Here is a 23,693-nt window from a genome sequence, read left to right as displayed (position 1 = left end):
GCATGAATGAATGAAACAGTGGTTCAGAAGTATTTGTCACCATACTTGAGCATGGGAAAATTATACCATTTATATAAATCCGAGCACAATGATCTGGTCTCGAGCTACATGTTTGGTCAGATAATTAATACAAGATTTGATCTGTCCTTTCATCCCCCTGTAAGTGATTCCTGCCGTAAATGTGACCTCTATAACATCAAACATGTTGCAGTCGACACCACAGAAGAGAAGGGTAAATGGGAATGTGAAAGAGAGTAAGATCAACAACAGGCCAAGAGCGCACGACGGGAACGCATTGCAATGCAGCAAAAGGGAGGCACCAGGACAATGATATGACTGTGACTGCCTTTGATTTGATGAGGACTTTACCGACACTGGCACTTACAACAGGTATCTGTTACTACAAGGAGCAATTGTGGACATACTGCCTTGGAATACACGACCTATGTACCAAGAGAGCTACCATGTATGTACGGAGTGAAGGCAAAGCATCCCGAGAACCGCAAGAATTCGATCATGGCTCATGCATTACATTAAACATAACATCCAAACAAAGGGACTGATTATGTACATGAATCAATCTGGCGGGAAAATCTGAATAGAAAAATGGCCGTACTGTGTCAATTCATGGTTCTCCACGCAGACTTCACACTGGAAGTAATCCACCACAAATTCCTAGTCAGTGGGCATTCATACCTATCATGTGACCAGAACTTTGGTATCATTGTGAAGAACAGGAAATTTCACCTGAACATATACACACACCCTCTGACTGGGTGAATTTCATTATCACTGTACGAAAACAAACCTTCACCACTATACCGATTACAAGCAATGATTTCATGTCCACAGCATGTTTAGAGAGAAACATACGTAAGCATAAAATGTCAACACAAAATATGAGGGTGCAATGGTTCCATCTTCAGTGGCTTCAGTATAAAGCATCCTCTCCTCATTTCATGTTTTATAAGTACTTCAATGAGCCAGATGTCCCGTTTGCCGATGTCAGTAATGAGGGTCGAAAGTAATTGAGACCCTGGACATACTATATCCCAATGGGCACACTATTAGCGCGATGAAAAGACTGATTTAATGACCTTGCTGCAATTCATACGCCGCCCCCCCCCCCCCCCCCCCCCAGTGTACCACAGTTATTACCGTAACTTGAAGACATCTGCACAGACTTGTGGCGACACCATACCTGTAAATGACGATACGGATGATGAACCATTAACGCCTCATGTGTATCTTGTCCAATGTTTGAATACAGTGAGTAAAGCAATAGCAGCCTCTCCAATATGTTTTGTGTATTACAGTCAAGTGCACCAAAACAAAAGTGACCTCACCCACACAAAAAACAGTCTACAAACACTATTATGGTTAACTCCACATATAGCTGATTACCAGACACCATACCATGTTACGTATATCACAATCATTGCTATACGCTGCAATCACTGCCTTACACATCAATTCTGCAAACGTCAATACCTTCCGGTGGCTATTCCCACAAACCAGTAATACTTAGTAAGTGTTGCTCAACAACCTCCGAAATATTGTTGGTGTATTTCTAGTTCACTTAGTAACAGCACCACTAGCAAATCTGTATATCAATAAATTTATCAACTACATCCTACATGCTTTTCTTCTGCAGCCTGTTTCTTTCTCAAGTTTTATTATTAGTGTATATTTTAATTTTTCCTTGGTTATTTCCTCATATCCCACCACTCCCCCTTCTTTAAGAATTATTTATCTGTTAGTCTCCGTGTGTACTTTTGTTATTTCTTACGAATCACCAGTAACCGCCCCCCCCCCCCAAAAAAAAAAAAAAAAAAAAAATTAGTAAGACATTTTTGCCCCAGTTTTAGATGTTAATGATTCTTACCAGCAAATTGTTTCATGTGAATAGAGTATTTGACAGTTTCTGGAAATCACCTTAAATGTTTAATTTTGTTATTTTATGCTCATAACATGTTTCCTTTTCTCTTGAATTTCTGTACTTTTTTTAAAAAATCAAATAATTAGAAAGTCCGCTACAACATTACATTTGAGTCACGTGATGCCTATAACATCACTGGCTAGATTCTGCTCCTACTGTCATAAAGCTCATTCACAATTATATCTGTCTGTATACCATACCTCACCATCCTACAACTTGATGTGTTGTTAGTCTGGTGATACCTTTATCACTAGCAATGCTTTCCAAAAAAGCATTTGTGTGTACTCAAATTAAATGCATTTATTAACAGTTGTCCATTTCTCCAGCTAAAATTAATGCAAAGCTATATATAGTACATTCCACCACTGAAACAACTGCAAAATTATTTCTTGCTAACACTATTTTTGAGTTCTGTGTAACACTTTTAAAAACTTTATGACCCTGAAACATAAAATAATCTGCTTTGTAGTCAAATGCATTATCAATTACACTACATATCGCAACAACATCCGTATCTCTGCTGGGTTGTCTTATAGAAGAGGAAATCAGCATTAAAATTTGCCAAGAATTTTATTGTGCTTCTGGTCATAGTTCTTGACAGAATCGGCAATCTAGGTATAAGATACAGATCCAGTTGCAAAAGATCTACAACTCGCACTATCTTGTCAAATGATGACTTTGAAAGCTATTGCATTTTCTTTCTTTTTTGTGTACCTATCGACAGCACAACCCTTTTGCTTTTCAGTGAGTAGCCTCCTTTACGCCAAACATGTTCAACATTTACAACTTTTCATAAACCTGATTGTCAATTTTCCTGTTTATTTCCTGTAGCAACTTTTCAACTGTTCTTACAAGAAATTCACACAGCTGAAAAATCTGAGGTAGTTACTTGTGGATTAACATAGGAATTTTACATCAGTGACCAGACTGCTGGCCTACAGACACTCCTCATACCCCACACATATCTTTATTATTCATGTCAACTGGAGAACAGAAGGCCAAATTTCTGTCCATGGCTCAAGCAAGTTCTTCATTGGACAAGATGAAAGCTTCTTGCCATTATCATATTGCTGGGTGATCATGATGTGAGAAGTATGTTTAATTTTCTCCAATTCTCATAAGGCATGTATTACACGCAATGAGAAGTTCTCAAGTTCCCTAATACACAAGTTCCCATCTCCCATCCCTAATAGGTACAACACATACAGCGTTATAGTGTGGTGTGCCGTGTTTACAAAATATGAATGTTAATGCTGAGTCATCGTGAAATTCCCATGTTGTAAAAAATGTTCCAAATTTAATGAGAGAGAAGTCTGCGAACACCTGTTACCTTGTACAAGTATTATCTTTTCATGCGATCATATCATGTGGTGTAATGATCTTGTTTGCAAATCTATTTGATTCTTTAAATGTGGTCATTAACATGCTACGTATCATCATACTGACATAAACTACAAGCGGGGACGCTGATACTTTTTTAAGAGCGCTGCTTTCTCAAACGTTAACAATTTACATATGGAACTTTCATCTCATTTATCATTTGCCTGTAATTTCCAGATACAGTAGCTCCCTTCCCTAGATAAGTTGATATTTTAGCCAATAGAGGCTCAGCCGTTACACATAAAGTTAAGGTGTCATAGCACACAGATGAACACAAATTGTGTGCTGTGTTTTACCTTAAGTTGACGGGTAGTATTCCAAATGGTTACAAGGCCATGGCATGTGGCAGTGGCAACCAAATCTGGCACTGAGGAAGTGCTGATGCAAACAACTTCTTCATCCCGGCTGTCTGCTACTGAAACAGCAGGAGCTGTTGCATATGTTACCGACAATGGCACATTTTGTGTATATTCGCCTTTGACAAAAGGACAGGATGGGGAATGCCGCTCATGTTCTGACCTGCAATAAATCAGAATAATAAAAAAAAAAATTATGAATGAGAAAAATTCACAACCAAATCTCCAAAAAGCATCAATTATCCACTAACAAGCAGTACAGAATAAATCTCTTATCAGGAACGAAGTGTGATAAGGACAGATAAAATATTTATACAGGGTGTAAATGATAACTGTTTGCAATGTACCACAGTGGTGTAGGAGATTCAATTTTGAATTCCCAAAGACAGAGACTTAACAGTGCTTCTATATTTTTAACAGGAAGGATAATTTAAGGCACTGTCAACATTTAGAACACAAACATAGAACTAGCCTTGATGGGAGACGGAAGGAGCTGGCTGTAGAATCTTAACATCACAGTGTCTGCCTGAAACAAATTTAGGGAAATCTAGATTATGATGCTTACGTGGGGATTTAAAATCTGCATCTTCTAAATATGAGTCCGTGTATCAAGTACTGTTCTACTTAGATCTGTGTTACATCACAAATTAACAATAAGGGGAGTTAATAAATAGAAGACCATATAGTGTAAATAAATAACTGAGCAAAACTAAAGCTAGGGTAGAACGAGTAAGTAAATTGAAATATCTTGGAGAAATTAGACATCAGAATGGACTAGAAAAATTTGCAGTAAATGAAGGCGTCAACAAAATGGAGATAGCATACGGTTTGGCAACAAATACAGGATGTTTGAAAAAGAACTCCCTAGTTTTAATGTGTCCTAGAATCTGTAAAAAGTCACATACACTATTCTAGTTTGTGGTGTTTGATTCATCAACTCTCCAAGTTTGGCTCCCCTGCAGTTGGCAGGTACACTTGACCCTGAGACGGCACCAGTGCTGCTGACTTTCTACACGATGATGATGATGTCAATTTTTTTAAAAAAGATTCTCTTTTCTGATGAAGCTACATTTCTTGTCATTGAAACAGTCAGTCATCATAACTGCAGAATCTGCGGGCAGAGCATCCACATGAAGTTATTCAGCATCAACACGACTTTCCCAAAGTTAACGTCTGGTGCGATTTTATGGAAAATCGTGTGAATGGTCCTTTCATTTTTTGTAGAAAAAACAATAAACGGGGACGTTTACTGTGACATACTGACAGAGTATGTCTTTCGCCAAATCGACAATACTGAGGTGGGAAAGAGGCTTGTGTTTTTCCAACAAGATGGTGTCCCACCTCATTGCAGTAACCATGTGCATGCGGCTCTCGGCATGCGCTGCCCAGGACAGGCAGGACTGGCCCAATACCTTGGCCACCACAAAGCCCAGACTTAACCCCACTGGACTTTTTCTTTTGGTGTCACATAAAAAATGTTGTGTACAGTGAAAAGCTCATACAAATCAATCATTTACGGGAAAGAATCATTGTGGCGGCTGGGACAGTTACACCTGAAATGTTGGTGAATATGTGACGAGAAGTGGAATATTTCTTGACGCGTTCAGGGCAACAAATGGATCCCACACTGACGTCTACTACTATTAAACAAAACTTGAAGGAATTCTCTTTCATGATATGTACTCATTGATGTAATTTTTCATTAATTTCCCCATTACATTTATACTTAGAACTAGGGTGTTGTTTTTCAAAGAGCCTGTATTTACAACAAAGAATGCACATGTAGAAAAACAGAATTAAATACTCTACCACACTCATATGACCATAATGTTGATACCTAAAATGAACTATACACTGAACAGAACAGATGCCTTGGTTAGTAGGAAAGTGGATGGATCATTAGGGCATTCCATCTATTTTAAGCCCGCCCACCAACACACACACAGACACACACACACACACACACACGCTATAAAGCTGACATTGTGAACTAGCAGTCTCCAGAGGCGGACACTCATCTGAAGATGGCTGAACAGCTGCCAGTCAAAATACTGTGGCAAAAAGTCAACATGATCTGGCAGCAATCCCAAACCCTCATTTAATATTCTGTACACCGGGAAAACTTCAAGATTCACAGAATGTAAGTATTTGAAAGATGGATTATTAGAAAAATAATGGGTGTAATATGAGCTATGGGTGGCTGGAAAGTGAGAAGTAATGAGGAAATCTATAAAAATACAGAGAAAATATAAGAAGTAATGGCTACAACAAGATTAACATGGTTTGAACACCTCTGCCTAATACATGAGAATAGGCCAATGAAACAAATATTCCTGATTGGAACAAATATTTCTGTCTTTCTGGGAAAAGAAATCAACAACAGCATGGATTACAGAAATAAGGAAAGAACTAGAAAGAACAACATCAAAGACTCAGAAATAACAAACATTTTTGAATAAAATACTATCCTCCGTTCATTGTAAGGATAAACCTCATGTAAACATCACGCTATGTATTCTTCTGCATTTGCTGGAACATCATAGGATTTTATTTCACATGGAGCAGAAGCCAAGCTGTCCTGAGTACAGTCAAGTACGATAATGAGGATACGTTTTATGTGTACATCGACTCAGCGATAATACGAGACAACAGCTTTCCTGGTGAATATAACTTGGAAAGCACTGGCCAGTCACCTGGCCCAACTAACCTCTAATGATGTGAACAGTTGTAAAAAAAAGACACAAAAAGAGAGAACAAAGAACAATGTAGCCTTGAATATCATTTAATTTTTGAACAGAAGAAAATAATGGTAAAACTTAGGTGATGCGCTTCTTATGTGATCTGCTGGAAAATGTAACATGCATTTGATGTTAGCTAACATAGTACTGTAATTAAAAATGACATTGATGAGAATTCCTGTCTTTAACAAAGGTAATTTTTCTGCATGAGCTATGTGCAGCACAAAAATGCACTGCTGGGATTTCACCATGTAGTTAAAGATTGAGGCCACTGAAGACATTACAATCAGTCATCTGGCAACTTCCGAGCTTATCCCTTATCAGACTCTGACACGTCAGTGCTGCTACGTTGATAATGAGGCAATCAGCAATAGAATCTCAAGCCACCATAAAGTCCACATTTCTCCCTCCTCTTTTATGATGTGCTGTTCTGCATTTCGCCATTACTCGGCAGCGATGTGTCACAAAGTTTTGTGCCTTGTGATTTTTTGTGACATATTCCTTAACTTGGCTCCAGATCAGTTCTATTGGGTTCAGATTGCAGTATTATGTTGATGACTGTAAAAATGCAGCATTTGTACAGGGTGCTCGATTCCGTGAAAAGATTGTTTTCCATGTTTCTATGACTGTTAGCACTCTGGCTCGTGAGAGACCACATTTATCCTGTAAAACAATGGGCATATTCAGACAAAGACTATCTGATTTTTCAATTTTCTCCAAAAAATTAATTGTGTAATGTTTTTTAAACTTCAAAATATTTAACACTCTTTTGTAATTTATCGATAATTAAGATGTGCAGTTGCAATGAAAACCGGAATTCTGCACGTGTTATATAATTACAAACTAAAAGTCATGCATCTCTCTTGGACGGGGGAGGGGGGGGGGGGGGGGGGTAGATGATGGTTAAGTATGAGTTAATTACGACATATTTCATAAATTTCATATTTAAATGATTTAGATATTCAAACCAAACAAAAAGAAATTTTAGATCGTGCCGGGTTTCAAACCGCCGCCCACCAGTCCACTCTATTATTAGCCCATGACGCTATCAATTACGCAACAAATATAATTAAAATACCATCTTGTATATTTATTATATCCTGTTTCTCGATAAACGTCAAAGCTGATTTTTCTCTGTAATGTTGCGAAAAACATCAAGAACAACTTGTCTCTAGCCATTAACGGTGTTCCAAGAAGCAGGAACCACAGTCATCCATTTTCGCAGTACATATTAACAGCGGAACAATCAGAGCACAAGTAGCACTTACAGAGACCATGACCGTGTACGATTTTTTAAATAAAAATTACATAGTTAAAGTATGATTAAGAAAAACTTTGATGGCTGTCAATACATCAGGATGTCTTAAAGTTTCATTTACAGCGACACAGTAATAAGATAGCTAATACATCAGTTGGACCTACTTCCAAGAGCGGAACAACACCAGTGTATGAGAGTTATGACTGATGACCAATCATCACACTTGTGTTCGTTTACATCAGGTTTATTCTTATAAATAACAGAGTACAAATTCACAAAGATTTCAGTGCTGAAGAAATAAGAAATCAGGAACAGTATGGACTGAAGAAACGAAAAGACAGAGTGGTGAGAAAAACAGCGAGTTCTGGAAAAATACGAAACAACAACAAAGAAAGGAGAGTAATTTCAGCTGTTACACGATCCTAGTTGGTCAAAATTAATATGAAAAAATAGGATAATAATATATCTAAAAACAAAGATGATGTGACCACACAAAAGCGCTGGCAGGTCAATAGACACACAAACAAACACAAACATAAACACAAAATTCAAGCTTTCACAACCAACGGTTGCTTCTTCAGGAAAGAGGGAAGGAGAGGGAAAGACGAAAGGATGTGGGTTTTAAGGGAGATGGTAAGGAGTCATTCCAATCCCGGGAGCGGAAAGACTTACCTTAGGGGGGAAAAAAGGACAGGTATGCACTGGTGCGCGCACACACACACACACACACACATCAATCTGCCTTTACAAATGTGTGTGTGTGTGTGTGTGTGTGTGTGTGTGTGTGTGTGTGTGTGCGTGCGTGCGTGTGCGCGCGCGAGCGAGTGTATACCTGTCCTTTTTCCCCCCCTAAGGTAAGTCTTTCCGCTCCCGGAATTGGAATGACTCCTGACCCTCTCCCTTAAAACCCACATCCTTTTGTCTTTCCCTCTCCTTCCCTCTTTCCTGAAGAAGCAACCGCTGGTTGCAAAAGCTGGAATTGTGTATGTTTGTGTGCCTATCGACCTGCCAGCGCTTTTGTTTGGTAAGTCACATCATCTTTGTTTTTAGATATATTTTTCCCACGTGGAATGTTTCCCTCTATTATATTCATATCATAAATAGGATAATAAGATAGATGATGGACAGCACTTAAAATAAGAAGGAAGGAATAATTCCAGAAACATCAAATAGAACACATTAGTGAACCTACTGATTAGCTGAACCATCCACTATCAACATTATCCCCAAATAAATTTTAAGAAGCAAGAAAATTTTTTAACAAATGCCTAAATTCTTTCTTGTTGACTAATTTAGATACAAGTTACAGTACAAGCAATGGCTACTTTTTGTATGGAAGATAAAGTTAATCTGTTAAAATTTAGAATATTAAGTACAGCATACATTAAGCAGCTATCAACGAGAAAGAAAACTATTTCTTACTTACAAGGAAGTCGTAACACATTCCATATAAACTACAAGTTGATATCCCATAAACAATTGCTTCAGCAATTACAACTTTTAGTGAATACTTCCAACCAGACAACCTCCAATGTTGCACAATATAGCCCCTCAACAGTGAATTAATAAAGAGGAAAGCACAGTGAGCAGCCAAGAATATTTGTGCTAAACTTTTCAACATATTAATTTATGGTTGGATTTAGGAGAGCATCTAAATTTCAGAGTAAGTTCACACAGGTAAAAAAAGTATCCATGCTGGATTTGTGTGTATCATAAATTCAAGCAGCAGTGATAAAGCATATTCAGAATATGAGACTGTAAATTATGTAGCTCACCAGGGCTCATCCGTTGGCTCCCAACAAACAAGACAAACATTACATGTGAAACACATTGCTCGGTCATCACCAGTCGAATTTGGCTGATGGTAGAAGCCTGCTTGTGCCATCTGGTCAGGTAATGCCCATCTGCAAGAAATAAAATATATTTTAATATTTACAGCTTTTTTTAAAAAAATTCTACACCACAATGAAAGACAAATTCACAAATTATCTTCATACCAAAAATGGAAAGAGGAAACATTTTAAAAGATTAAAATTTGACACTTTTAAAAACTGTTGTTACAAAAAAGTAACACTTTTATTAGAAACCATGAATGGAAAATAAACAACGCAACTCTATGCCATCACCGTGAAGAGAAAGAGAAAGGGGTCAACTGGACAACAGTATAGCCCCACTTTTATGTTTCCGAATTAACGTTTTCCTGCTGTTTACGACATTTTTTATCGCTCCCATTAAATTTTCTATGTCCACAGTGTTAACTCACACCTGATTTTGTGCCAACATATTTTTAATTTTTCTGCGATTTACACAGTATGATTAAAGGTCCATGGTAAAAAAGAAAATTGACATAAAATGATGCTGGCATGACGTTGGCTATCAAGTAGTGTTTACAAACATTACATGATTAAGTTTCATGACATTAGGGAGGCTGAACCATTAAACAGACAAAAGTTCAAACAATTAGTGCCATATCTCCTGTGCAAATAGGTGTGGTGACCGGTGGGAGTAACTTTGTTCATTCAAAACTGCAAATAAAGATATCACGACCAATCACAACCATTTCCAAGACACTCTCCTGTGCATGCACAGTTTTGTGATTGTTGTGATTGGTTGTCACACCTTTTTTGATCCACGTATAGCGTGCTTCGTCATTTGGCCACTTGTAGTGCAAGTTCGCACTTTCATTCACATTGCACTGTTCAAATGCTTTTGGTTTAAAAACAGCACCGATTAATTATTTTTTCATGCTGATCAAAACGTCTTTCGAGAATTCATTCCCATTGTTGGATGCAGGCAAACAAACAATGTGAGTGATAGTTTGCGAGTGTGTGGTTTTCTACTTAAATGAGGAGGCACAGCACTACGCAAACAAACAATGTGAGTGATAGTTTGCGAGTGTGTGGTTTTCTACTTAAATGAGGACACACAGCACCTGATAACCTAAGAAAGACATATGTAAATACCACACAAAATAGTTACTTAAATATTTGCACTTGCCAATGAGAAAAAAATTCTAAAAACACTTCGAGCTATGCATGAAAAATACATAACTGGTGCAGTGTTTCACTACTATTTAAATAATAAATGACATCTTCAGGCTTTCCAAAAACATGTATTATGATGTATGAAACAGAGTCAAACGTTTCTACTTCCCAGACAGTTATCAGTTCCCTTTACATCAGCGATGTTTATTAGATAATAAACCCTTATTAGATAATAAAGTAGTCCTTGACAAATATTTGATGCCAATTATGTACATACAGATAAAGTGCAAAAATGCAAAGGGGGTATCCTATACATAACTTTTATGGCATAAAACATAATTTCCCACATTTTATATTTTTCCATATTTCACACCACTTTTTTTGAAGTCCCTCAAAAAGCGCAAAAGCAAGATTTCACTGTAATAGATGTCAGCTTTTTAAGATGATGTAACTTCTGATGTATATGTGTGCAAAAAGAAAATATTTCGTGGCTCAAATGGCTCTGAGCATTATGGGACTTAGTTGCTGTGGTCATTAGTCCCCTAGAACTTAGAACTACTTAAACCTAACTAACCTAAGGACATCACACACATCCATGCCCGAGGTAAGATTCGAACCTGCGACCATAGCGGTCACGCGGTTCCAGACTATAGCGCCTATAACCGCACGGCCACTCCGGCTGGTAAATATTTTGTGTCCATTATATACTGAAATACAGGTTCGTGGTGACATGCTTATGTGTAGAGTAGCCCAGTCCCTAGGTTAGGTTGATAGTTAACAATTCGCTTGCAAGTTTGTGAAACCCATGAATGCAAACAAAATCTTAGTTATGATAACATACTGGTCTGATGTATAGCCAGAGGTCTAATTTAGCTCAAAAGGTGACACTGGAGTGGTTGTATGTGGGCAAAAAGAAACAAAAATTCTGGCAAATCTCATGCGTAGGAATACAAATAAATTACATTGCAGTAAAAGATCGCAGTATGTTATGTGCCGATAAAAGGTCTGATAAAATGCACATAATTTTTCCAGCTGAAATATCAAACTCAGTCATGGAGGTAAACATCACACACAGATTCCACAACATTATAAAGGAACTGTAATGAAATACTTTCCCCAGCATTTTGGTGGGACTCCGTCAATTATAAATGGGACAAAGATAAATCTCACAATGCGGTTCGACAAAGTTAGTATTACAGAAGACAGGATTAAGAAAACATGAACTCTGACCACAGAGCTGTGTACAAAACTATGTGAGGAAACATGGCAATGAAAATGCATGTGGTCTTAATACACACCTATGTGATCTGTCTGGCTCAGTGTAATTGCCTCATTCTCTCATTTCCTGACTACTGGGCATGAGAGAATTAGTTACTTGTGCTAGAACTGGAATATTAGAAAAAAATTTACACACCTGAAACCATATACAATCTTTTAGGTTAGACAAACACCTCAATAGCTCCAATTACCGATTTATAGTGTGCACGGAGTGTGAATATCTTGCTCACATTAATTAGTGAGAGGAACATTAGTCCTTGTCAATCAGACAAAAAATGTATCAATAGTGCAAGAATTTCCAGTTCGTTAACATTAATAAATGCCTATGTGGAAGCTATGTGAAATAAGAGGTGAACAGCAATGAATTATGAGTTCTTGAATTCGCCGGATAAGTCATAAGGTCAGTACTGGATCATGTGTTCCCATCTACATTTATAATCCAGATAAATATTCCTCAAGGTCAGCTTCTCCAAGTCTTCTCATTCTTCCGTAAATATTTTTTTAAAGGAATTACACACACACACACACACACACCTCAGATCTGAACAACAACTTCTAATTTCATTTTTACATTGTTTATAAAATTGGAATCTATTACATGTGAGATATAAACAGAGCATGGCATAAATAAATATAGGAATCAGTCCATCATCAATTAAGTGTATCACAAAACACTAAGAAAAATGAATACTGCAACTGAAATGTAACTCCAGCAAACATTTAGGAGAATCAACAGCCACAATGTGTGTGTGCTGTGGTTGAACAAACATTACGAAAAAGAACGGTCATAGATCTTGCAGACTGACAGTTCACACAGTCCAAATTACCAGCAAAAGCAGACTGCTGAGCACAAATCCAGGAGTCAATATGCTACTGCTCTTCTTCTTAAGGCTGACTGCTGACTGTTTACATATCACATGAAACAATCAAAACAAATCCCAACCATTCAATGTAAGAAATTGGAAAATCACTTGAACCAGGACCAAATATGGAAGACAAAACACGATTTTAAGATGATGATGAAAAATGTGGGCACTGAGTAGTACTTCCAGTGGAATACAGTTCACTCCTTCAATCCACAAAAACAATTACAAATTACAGAGAAAAGAAAATAGCTAGTTGGAAAAATGTATACTATTTTGTTTTAAGTTTTTCCCTCCCTCCAAACTGCTATAATGCCATGGAACAAGACACTATATTAGATAATTAACTATACAGTAGTAGTAGTAATGATGATGAAATAACAAAAACAATGTGTGTGTGTGTGTGTGTGTGTGTGTGTGTGTGTGTGTGTGTGTGCACGCGTGAGTGGGCGCGCGAGCGCGTGCGCGCAATTTGAATCCGTAGGACTTTAACATTTATACTTACTTGTAATTCATATGAGGCCATTTCACAAAGGTGTCTCGACGCGCTGCCTCGCTGAACATCAACGCACGGTCCGTCACAGGTGGGCTCTCTGCGGCTAAGGCCGGGGGCACAAGCAAGCAATTCAATCGTTCGCTCACCGCTGAAGCAATTGACAATGCAGGTATGTGCTTGTTCTGGCGCTTCAGTTCTTGCACCATACCCGCACACACAAGCTTTAGAGCACAATGTGGCAGTTCGAGGCATACTGAATTCCACTGAAACAGTTACACAGAACTTGCTAGGTAATTTGTTTCTGCTGTTCAACATACACTTATACCTAAATTACAATTAATACCAATAATAGAAATTCCTTTATAACACATTAATGACACTAATATCCTCACACTCTTATTTTGATTTTGTTGTTTCAATGAACAAGACAGGTATGGTATTGTGGTCAGAAAGAGAGCGCTAGAAAACAGCAGCTGCTTTTATGATAACTGTTCCAGTTGACAATCATTTCCAAGATTGAAATCCTCCTGAAAAACCACGTACTGCTCTTTATAAATAGGGCAGTATCTTCTAGAACACACCTTCATACTACACCATTAAAAATACGCTGTTATTTTTCCTGTGTGCCCATTTGGGAATCTTTCACTTGAACTCAGTTGTTGGAATGTGCATAAGGAAACAACTAGGGACTACTCTATGACTTATCAATTAGAATTCTGCTCTCAAGACTAGCTGGGAAAAAAGGTTGATCCAGGCAGTGTCACGCCATATATACTCCAATTAAAATTATTCTGGGACCAACAAATTGCAGTGGCGAAAGGCAGTGCTGACACCATGCAACCCAGCCATGCTTCACAAGTCACTGGGGGTAACTACAAAACAGCAACACAACAAGCACATGGCAGTCGAGAAGAAACTATAGTTGGCTGGCTCTACAAGAAACCTCAGTCACAAAGTAACTTTAACCATAGTACAGACAAGCCTAATATAACTGGGTTGTGGCAGCTGCCCCCACAGATTGTCGTAACAGTGGACTTGCAACTTTTCTCTTCCATTGGAGGAATCAATGAGAAACTAGTGCTAAATAAACATTGTCATGATGTGATGCATATGAAATTACATAACGGCATGATGGAACATATTGTGCAGAATACTGTCATATAAAATAGAATATTTCATAAAATTTAAACTTTACTCCTAGGTACCTACTTAATCAACACATTGAAAATCTGGACATTCTGGAAATACCCTACAAAGTCTTGTTAATGATCATAGCGCTACCGTACCGATCAGTTCATCATCACAGACAGTTTTGCTCCAGTCATAATTGTTGGCTTCAACAACTCATACCACACTATAACATTGGAATACAAACTATATCCCAAGAAATCTGATCGTATTCTGAGAAACACATGATACAAGTAACGAGTATCAAAACCAGTAGCCAAGTTATACTCCACAACAGCCAGGCCAATCATCATCAATCTCACACTCTATGTCAAAAACATAGGTAAACAACTTCTTTATTCCATCAAAACAAATTATTAGATTCAACAATCTCCACTGGCCATAAACTGTCACCCTATTGGCTATGACCAATGGAAACAAATTGCCAGTAACAGCACATAGTGGAAGAGCTGCCAAACATCCTAAGCGCAGTTTAACCCAGATCATCTGCTAACTATCATTTTGTCTTAATAGCCATCTGACCCCCAACAGTGCACAGCACACAATGAGGTCAAGGGATTCTCCTCGTACCTCCCCTGCCCCCCCCCCCCCTTTGAACAGATTAATGTCCTACCTTCAGAATCTACGTGGACACGTCCCAAAATCCCTGCTCTTAGACAGACAATGTTCCTCAACTATGGTTGCTAACCAATGCACACAGTTCACAGACCCAAAACGTAGGGAAACCTGACCATCCTCCCTCAAGAACTCAAGGGGGACAAAATCCTTTCCCAGGCACAACTGGTCAAGTTCGTTGAAATACCAACCCTGCAGAACATGGAAGCATGCTTGGCTTTATCAATGTGCAATAAATGTGGCAAGCATCACCTCCAACCTATGGGGTGTTATGGCTTGCCACACATTCATAGCTATACACTATGTTACTGGTACTGGTCTGTTATTGTCTCAAGAGCTACCTGAAACCAGATATGAATAAATTATACAGCATTCCTATCATGGACCGCAGTGAGTATAGTGAGCACTGCTCTATAAAACACACAAGTAACAACAATGACACTGCTCCCGTGAACTGAAAACTAAGCTTCACCCTACCTTTTGTGCTTTTGTCCCTTTTTTTGGTTTTGCTTGCCCCTCCTTTATTTTCTTTGCCAATTCCTGCAGTACTTCTGCCGTTTGATCTACTCCAGGTAGCTCTATACACCGAAGGCTTTGTTGTAATAAAATGGCCTGCAATATAAAGCAGAAAGGTGATTAAACTATTACATTTTCTTCAACATATTATTTTTAACATAACAACAATTTAAGATTTTACCTCTGATAAGAGTAGCTCAATTTTAACTATGTCATCTGGTTTCATAAGAGGAGTTTGGAGGATGGAGTCAAGAAACATAACTCCATTGTAATCTCTTCTAACACCCAATCCTCTTCCATCAGTGAACAGGATTTTGTCATGTCCATGCAAGTACGTTCCACAAAGGTTACCTCCAGGCTTGGCTGATAAGACGAGAAGCAGTTACATAAATAAATGAGTAATTAAATTTAAACTGACTATAATTATGCAAAGTCTAATGTAGCAAGAGCAATGAACATACAAGAAAGTTTGTACTAAGATGCACAGTAGGAAGAGGGCACTTGTCAATTAGTGTCATTCACCAGAGCTTATCCACTACATGCATTTCCACATTTAATGCCATTCTTTTTTCTTTGAGCTATTTCAGAGAGAGAGAGAGAGGGGGGGGATTGGGGGAGCACACTGATACAAACACATTTACATTCTGAATAACTCATGAAATAGGATTTTAATGGAAAAGTACGACACAACTCTCTTTCTCTTTAGAAGCAGGTGTATCACAGAAATATCAACATAAAGCAAAATCAGAAATTCAAAATTAAATTTTAACTTTTTCAGTAAGATTTGCAGCTAAGACGACATGTACAATCAACAATCGCTGCACACAACACAAATGTGAATTTCCTGAGAAGCTCCCCATAATTTTACTCTATGACATAACACTGCCTAAACATTCATTATGATCTTTAACAGACCAAAGCGTATATATGGAGCAACAGGCACCGAGACACAATCACTCTGTCTCAAGTGACTAACTGATTTAACTCTGATTCAATAAGTCACTAAATGTAATATCATGTTTCACGTGTGCTATCTCTTAACAATTTGTGTTATCTGATATATTGCTCATGGGAAAAGACCTGCTGCTGCGATCTCATAGGAAATATAGCAGCAATTATACTGGTTTACTGTTTGTCATAAATTTCAGAATACACAGTCACATTAAAAATTCTAAAACTTTCAAAATCTCAGCAAATCCTATAGATAATTTCAAATAAGAAATTATAAGCATGCATAGAATTTCAGATGAGGTGATACACCAGAAGATACATAATTCTCTGCCAGAACAGTAAACTCTGGCCAGATTGTACGAAAATGAGTAAAAATTGACAGGTGTAAGCCACAACTTTACTTTCAGCTGTTCTGAAAGGAATACAACCAATGGTGTTTTATTACTTTACAATCTCCTGTTCGCAGCAATAGCAAAATAAAAAAATTCCAGTGACTGTCATCTTTTGCATGGTGGTACTATTCATATTTTGTACAACACTAATTAAAATGTCAGGCATTTACCTTTAACTATCAGAATTTTTGTATCAAAATCTCAATCGGGGATACCCAACACAGTAAAATTACATTTACATATATCTGACTGTTGCAAAACATGAAAACCATATACAACATTTAAAGTTGTCAAAAAAAAAAAAAAATAAATAAATAAATAAAAAAAAAAAAAGATTTCTTCAGATACAAATGAAGCAACAATGCATAAAAAATTAACTTCCTACCAAACTATACAATGGCGAGACAGGAACACCTAATCATAAGAGAAATGATAACAATATAAATTTCCTGTAAAATTCATTCAAGCAACTCCATGACAATACTGTCAAAACTCGACACCTTGCTAATACAAACAAATCCCTAAAACATTGACAAAGAAATTATTAGAACACTGTGATAGAAAAAACTGCAAATTTTGTTCATATGTTAACCAACTATTTGGCATGGATTCAAACAGAAAAAAATGGATTATATGTTTCCCTATTTGATGACAAATCCCGTACAAAAAAGATAAGCTTTATGAAGGAGCAACATTTACAACCACAACATGTAAGACAACAATACAATGCTGGGGCCTAAGACATGCAGAATAAAACAGATGGCAATATGATAGACTTTCCAAGAGTAAACCCAATGTCTAACAGTTACAGAGAGAACTAGAGCAGAGATATAACGGAACTGCATTACCAGACAAAATTACCTCAGTTTCTGCATTCTACAACCTTTACGTCGTCCTCTGTCACTACAAAGCTTCATAATTTAAAAATTTGGTGATGTGTTGGACAATGGCAATAACTCAAACAAAAACAGAAATAATCGTCTAATTGTAAATATTAATGTTAGTCTCACTTTTCCAACAAACGTGTACAATGACACATCCAATAATGTCATCCACTTTGATAGTAGTGTTACCAAGTATACTGATGCAATGGTTTTCCATTATTGACGTTACAGTTTCACAAACACCGTTTTTGGGAATTTCCAATACTCTAGGAGCAAATTATGGTAATGTAAATGACAATCTGGAGAGAGGTTGCAACTTACGTCGCAGGCCTAATGTATGATGAAACATACGTGAGGTCACCCATAAAATAAACGGATAGGGAACACCTGAACCGCTAATTTAAAGACAAATAAAAATTACGTAACTGGCAAAACATCACGTTATTTTATTTCCTGCTTTACACAAGTGAATGGAGCGAATCAAAACGTTGTGTATCTGAGAACAAAGCAAGTCACATATTTGAAGACTAACCAGGGAAACTTTTGGTGTACCAGGCACTTAAAGTGATGAAAAAACAAAATGTCATTAATATTATGGAAGAAAGCTTAGTACTAGTCGGTTTCGAAAGCAACCATTACTGGTTGTCATTCGTGTCCCATGATCTCACATGGTTTCGAGGTGTCACCGATTACAGGTCATGGTGCAATACTTAAAAATTATACAACCTCAACAAATTTCTTAAAGAAATATCTTCAAGCAACCAGAATGTTTTCACTTCTACGAGAAATAGAGCAAAGGAAACTTGCTTACCAACATGTATGAAAACAACACAACAAATGACTCTTCTGGCATCAAATACGCTCGTTAAATCAAGTGTCTATCTTTACTGAGGGCTACGAAACTGTTTCACTGGTTGTAATGCAAAGGAATTATGAAGGCAAAACACTCAGCTGTAGCGCAACACATTCTGAACCGGAGCAAGTCAACGTGTGACATACCTGAAAGCGAGCTCCTCTGCAAAATTACTCCAGAATTGACGTCGAGCACTTTAACTTCTGAATCTCTAGTAAGAACAAAAATAATATTCAGGTGTGGGTGATATATAATACTTTTTGAGTCTGTTTCCACATTCAAATAGCCGTCTTCTTTTAACTTCCACGGATCGTCATCAGCCATTTTGCATCTCCAATCCTCGCCCCCGCACTACGTTAGTCATGTGATGTTATGTTCAGTATAGATTCCAATTCTTCGAACGAGAGTCAGAGCTGTAAACGACAACAACACGTCTCTAGCAGATGTACCGAACAGCAATAAATTAAAGTAATTACAACCACAAAATTACATACGTAACGTCACAATGGTCTGACATTGGTTATGAATTTGTAAACAAAGATAACATACACAAACACTGACAATTTTATACTGGAAGATCTTCCAAATACTCTCATTGCAGCGATCGTAATTTTTGGTTCTTCAAGCCGCATAGCTTATTACGATGGCGCCGCAAATTGGGCTAACAGTTGCCAAACAGGTGAGAAAAAACTTCCAAAAATAGGAGTTCCCACGCCTATGATGCTGTGAAGAAACAGCTTTCACTGACATCCAAAAAAATATCATGAACAAATCGAAAGGCTGTTAACGAAGAGACAAAGTATACTCCATGGATGTGTGAATCAAAATCCAATGGTCAGAAAAAATTAATGACTAAGTGAAGCAAGCAGTAGATATTGAATTAAGAATAAACTGTTCTAAAATTATTTATAAATCCAACTGATCATTGGTTAGCAACTTGGCGTGTGCAATATTTTCGATGTTACCAGATAGAGGAAAAAACTTATATTTTAGATTAAAGATAAATACCTTTATCGACGGTATTTCGTGTCTGTAACCCAGTTAATAGTACTGATAGGCGGAAATTACAACTGTGACTGAGCATAAGCTCAGTGTCGACAAGGGCGTGGACTTAGGCGAACCAGCTGACACTGGTAAAGTTTTAGGTGATACTTTATGTGTCAGTTATCCACGAACAGACCAAACACTATATCAGGAAACAACGGAGATTCATCATCAGGATTCCACGCTTCCCGGTGTCATCTGTGAGCAGCACCACTGCAAACCAATGTCAGTGAGCATCCTCCTTGTCGACAACAAATGTCTCAACAACAGTCAGGAAACTGAAACAGGAATCCGCTATGCTCCACATCGTACAGGTAGCAAGACACCAAAATGTACATACTACCTCATCTCCTCAGCTTCAGACTGTAAGCAGCGAACCAGCACCTCATGAAACTGTTATTGATACTGTTGAAGGTAGTTTTCGCCATCACACTTCCAAGATAAGTCTTCAAAAACACAATGAAAACTTGAGTAAGGAGAAAATATATCCAGAGACTGATGAGGAACCTTCCTATGTGTTTATAGAAGGTTGTAGCCAAAACATTGGGAGACTGCCTCCTATTGTCTTTGCAAGCTCTTATATAGTGAGCCGGCTAGTGTGGCCGAAAGGTTCTAGGCGCTTAAGTCTGGAACCGCGCGATCGTTATGGTCGCAGGTTCGAATCCTGCCACGGGCATGGATGTGTGTGATGTCCTTAGGTTTCCACAGAAATAAACTTCTTCCAGTTAGGATGTCACCTGTTGGGTAAACATTATCTGTAGAGTCATGCTGTTTTACAGGCTCTACATCCTACCACACCATAATTTATAAGTGTGTCTACCAACTCTCTTCATGAGTAATGTTCCATCTTTAACTATGTGTCATGCACAATACAATGAATTATAGTAATGAATATTAAATATCATACAAACTCGCGGCATTGAGCTTTCCTTTTTTTGTTAAAGATCCATTCACGTATTTTTTAACAATTAAATCACGCAACGTACATTGAGTCTTGGATCATGCTATCATGACTGCCATTTGGTTGCAACTCGTGAATGTATTAATAAGATAATGTAGAATTAATGTTGGTGAGCCAAAATAGGTCCGATCAGGACAAGGCCTAGAAAACAAAAGGTGCCTCTCATTCTTCCAGTCATCTGACGATCAAAAATCTTCAAATGTTTCCAGTGGCTGCATATAATATTTATACAGCTGTAGACTATATCTATAGCGGGCTGTGTGATAGTGGCACATTATAGGTTTTGTGGAAGAAAATCTGGCGAGGTTTAACTTCTATTTTATACACGTATGTGTTGACCATACCTGGTAAATACTTGGACAAAACACCATAAAGTTCCTTACATCCTTCAGGTGTGGCAGGTGTGGTTTCTGATAACTTATTACTAATTAAAGTTTTCAAGTCCTCAAACTCGGAATCAAGTGCATATGTCTCTGTATCAACATCATCAGTGTCATGTAATAACTGAATCTTGTACACTACACAATATTTATCAAGATCCTGGTATCAAGGTCAATTAAAATTTCATTGCCCGTATCTCTAAGTATACATTTACGTTGGGAGAAGTCAATAGTGCCCTCCTTCTCGCACAATATGTCTAAACCTAAAATCCAATTACTAACCAGGTTTTGCACGTCAAGGAATGGCCATTGTACGATTCTTTGACTGTAACAAATACCTTTATCTTAGCCATAGAAGACTTATTGCCTATGGCAGTTAAAATTTTACAGTTCTGGACAGAATATTCTGGTACCGGTTCAAAGTCACAGATTTTCTAGTGAAAATCATAGGACAAGACACTAATTTTTGTATCCTGCCTGGAGGGCAGCACGTGGGTCTGCTTCTGTAAACTAAAGGGTAGGCGGAATGTAGGAAGCGAGTAGGAGCAGGTGAGGTAAAAATCTTGGTACTGCTTTTAACATAAAAATACATTTAATAGAGAATATTAGTCAATGACATGTATGTAACTTTTGGTAAAGATGAGCACATAGGTGCGAAGCTGGATGTATCAAAGCTCACACAGACAAATTCTGTAGTGGCTCCCCCACGATGAAGATGAAACAATGTTGGTTGGTCGTCAGCTCGCGAACAAACGGGCTGAATCTGGAGCGGCGCTCGTAGAGCTGCTCAGCGCGAGCTAGAGGGCGCTGTCGTCGGTGTCGGTGCCATAGTGCCAACAAAAGAACTTGTACCTACGCCATGGCATCGCAGCTATCGATACCACATCCCTCCCCCCTGAAACGACACACAATTGTTGAGTAGGGATTCCGACGGCAGGTGGAGGGACCCAGTGGGAGCGTAACTGAGGGGGCGGACAGCGAAGCTGCCGTGGCGTACTGCCCACTGACGACACCGAATGGCTCGTGAGGGGGCAAGGAAAACGCCTAGTGGAAAACCTGCCTAGGCCGCGCACCGCCACTGGATATGATCGGATGAGGAGAGGGTGCAACAACCTCCATGGGCGATGGCGACAGCGGTGTCGTGACAGCAGCCTCAGTGTTAATCGGTTCTGGCAGCTCAGAGGAACACGGCGGCGACGACGGCGGCGGGAGGTGGGGCCGTGGCGGTGGCGATAGGCGCCCGCCTGTTGCAGGACCCTTCGACCATAAATACTATCTATGGTCGAAGAGGAGACCGGACCGGCAGCGGCGGCGGTGGCGTCCGCAGGAGCGCCCGTGGCGTTGGTGGGAGTGGAGGAGGTGCTGTCGGCGTAGTCGTGGGCTGAGGCAGCGGAACCTGCATGGCATCCAATGCCGCCGGAAAACAACCAGCGGCAGAAAACCGAGTACGGCACGAAAAGATCTGGTATCTGGTTGATGTCACTTGACAGTGCCGGAGTGACCAGACATGACAAATAAGGTGCGCCCAAGCTGGCGAAGAATGCGCCCCTGCTCGCAGCTCTGCCTGCCAGAGAAAATGCAATAGATCATCTGATCATGTGGCGAAAAGCCAAAACGAGGTGAAGCAGTGGGTGCGCATAGCGGCGGGTGCAATAGCTGCAGGAGCGACCGATAGGCGCATCCATGTAGCAATTCCGCCGGGGAATGGGTGCCTCGCGGCTGTTAGCGATATGAAGCAAGGAAAGTCCAGAGTGCGAGCTCGAGAGAGTGCGTGGTATGCAACTAGCAACATACGTAAAAAGCGTTCAGCCTCGCCGTTCGACTGGAGGTGGAATGGCGCTGAGGTCAGATGGCTGCACAGAACTCTTCAAACTCGGAGGGCCATTGTTGGAAACAATAACTTCAGGAAGGCCCTCAATGCAAAAAAAAAAGATGTCAAAGCCCGAATAGTACTGGCAGATGTAGTAGAAGACATAGGTACAACAAAAGGAAAGTTGCTGTAGTGATTAATGACTATCAACCATAGGGTGTTCCAGAAAGGACCCACAAAATCAATATGACAGCGCTGCCGAGGCGCAGTAGGAGTCGACCACGCAAAGAAGCGCTGGTGGGGAGCAGATTAATGCTCCGCACAAGAGCGACAATTGGCAAGCAAATTCTAAATTTGTTTATCAATGCCAACCCAAGTGCAGTGATGCTTCATCCGCACGATACCCCAATGACCAGCATGCAGTAAGAGAGGGATTTGCGACTGCAACGAACAAGATACACCCACACGAGACTGATCATTGTCAGTTTGTAGCAAGATAACACCGTGGTATACAGACGAGTTGTGACGTTGCGCAAAGTAATGTCGAAAGAGTGGATCAAGAATCTGCGTAGCAGATGGAGGCCATTGAGCACGAATAGAGTATACTTCAAAACAATCTGCAGAGCAGCATCGCCGCCGTCGCGGAAGCAATACGACGAAAATCTACCTGAAAACCATCAGCTAATTTCTTATCTTGCGAATCACGAAACATGCATGACAATTCAGAAGAATCAAACATTTCGTCAGGATCGATAGGGAGACGAGTCAAAGCACCAGCATTGCCATGCAGGGCCGTAGGCCGAAACA

General features: G+C 39.0%; 1 protein-coding gene across 3 annotated transcripts in view; it reads right to left on the bottom strand.

Annotated features, from left to right (window-relative positions):
• The window catches only part of LOC126335421 (baculoviral IAP repeat-containing protein 6-like), a 311,044-nt gene extending 291,781 nt beyond the window's left edge, over positions 1-19,263 (bottom strand). For 2 of the 3 annotated variants that reach the window (XM_049998709.1, XM_049998717.1), the window contains exons 1-7: positions 19,186-19,260; positions 18,838-19,104; positions 15,793-15,974; positions 15,573-15,707; positions 13,302-13,555; positions 9,447-9,575; positions 3,616-3,838 (exon numbers count right to left, since the gene is read on the bottom strand). In XM_049998709.1, coding sequence (XP_049854666.1) covers positions 3,616-3,838; positions 9,447-9,575; positions 13,302-13,555; positions 15,573-15,707; positions 15,793-15,974; positions 18,838-19,015 — 1,101 coding nt within the window. In that variant the 5' untranslated portion in view covers positions 19,016-19,104; positions 19,186-19,260. Of the gene's footprint in view, positions 1-3,615; positions 3,839-9,446; positions 9,576-13,301; positions 13,556-15,572; positions 15,708-15,792; positions 15,975-18,837; positions 19,105-19,185 lie in introns of all 3 variants that reach the window. The other variant, XM_049998701.1, reaches the window with a different exon arrangement.
• Positions 19,264-23,693: the final 4,430 nt, after the last annotated feature.

The sequence above is a fragment of the Schistocerca gregaria genome, chromosome 1, assembly GCF_023897955.1.
Source record: "Schistocerca gregaria isolate iqSchGreg1 chromosome 1, iqSchGreg1.2, whole genome shotgun sequence".
Classification (NCBI taxonomy): Eukaryota; Metazoa; Arthropoda; class Insecta; order Orthoptera; family Acrididae; genus Schistocerca; species Schistocerca gregaria.
The sequence above is the reverse complement of the archived record's forward strand: the minus strand, read 5'-3'. Positions and strand labels throughout refer to the sequence as shown.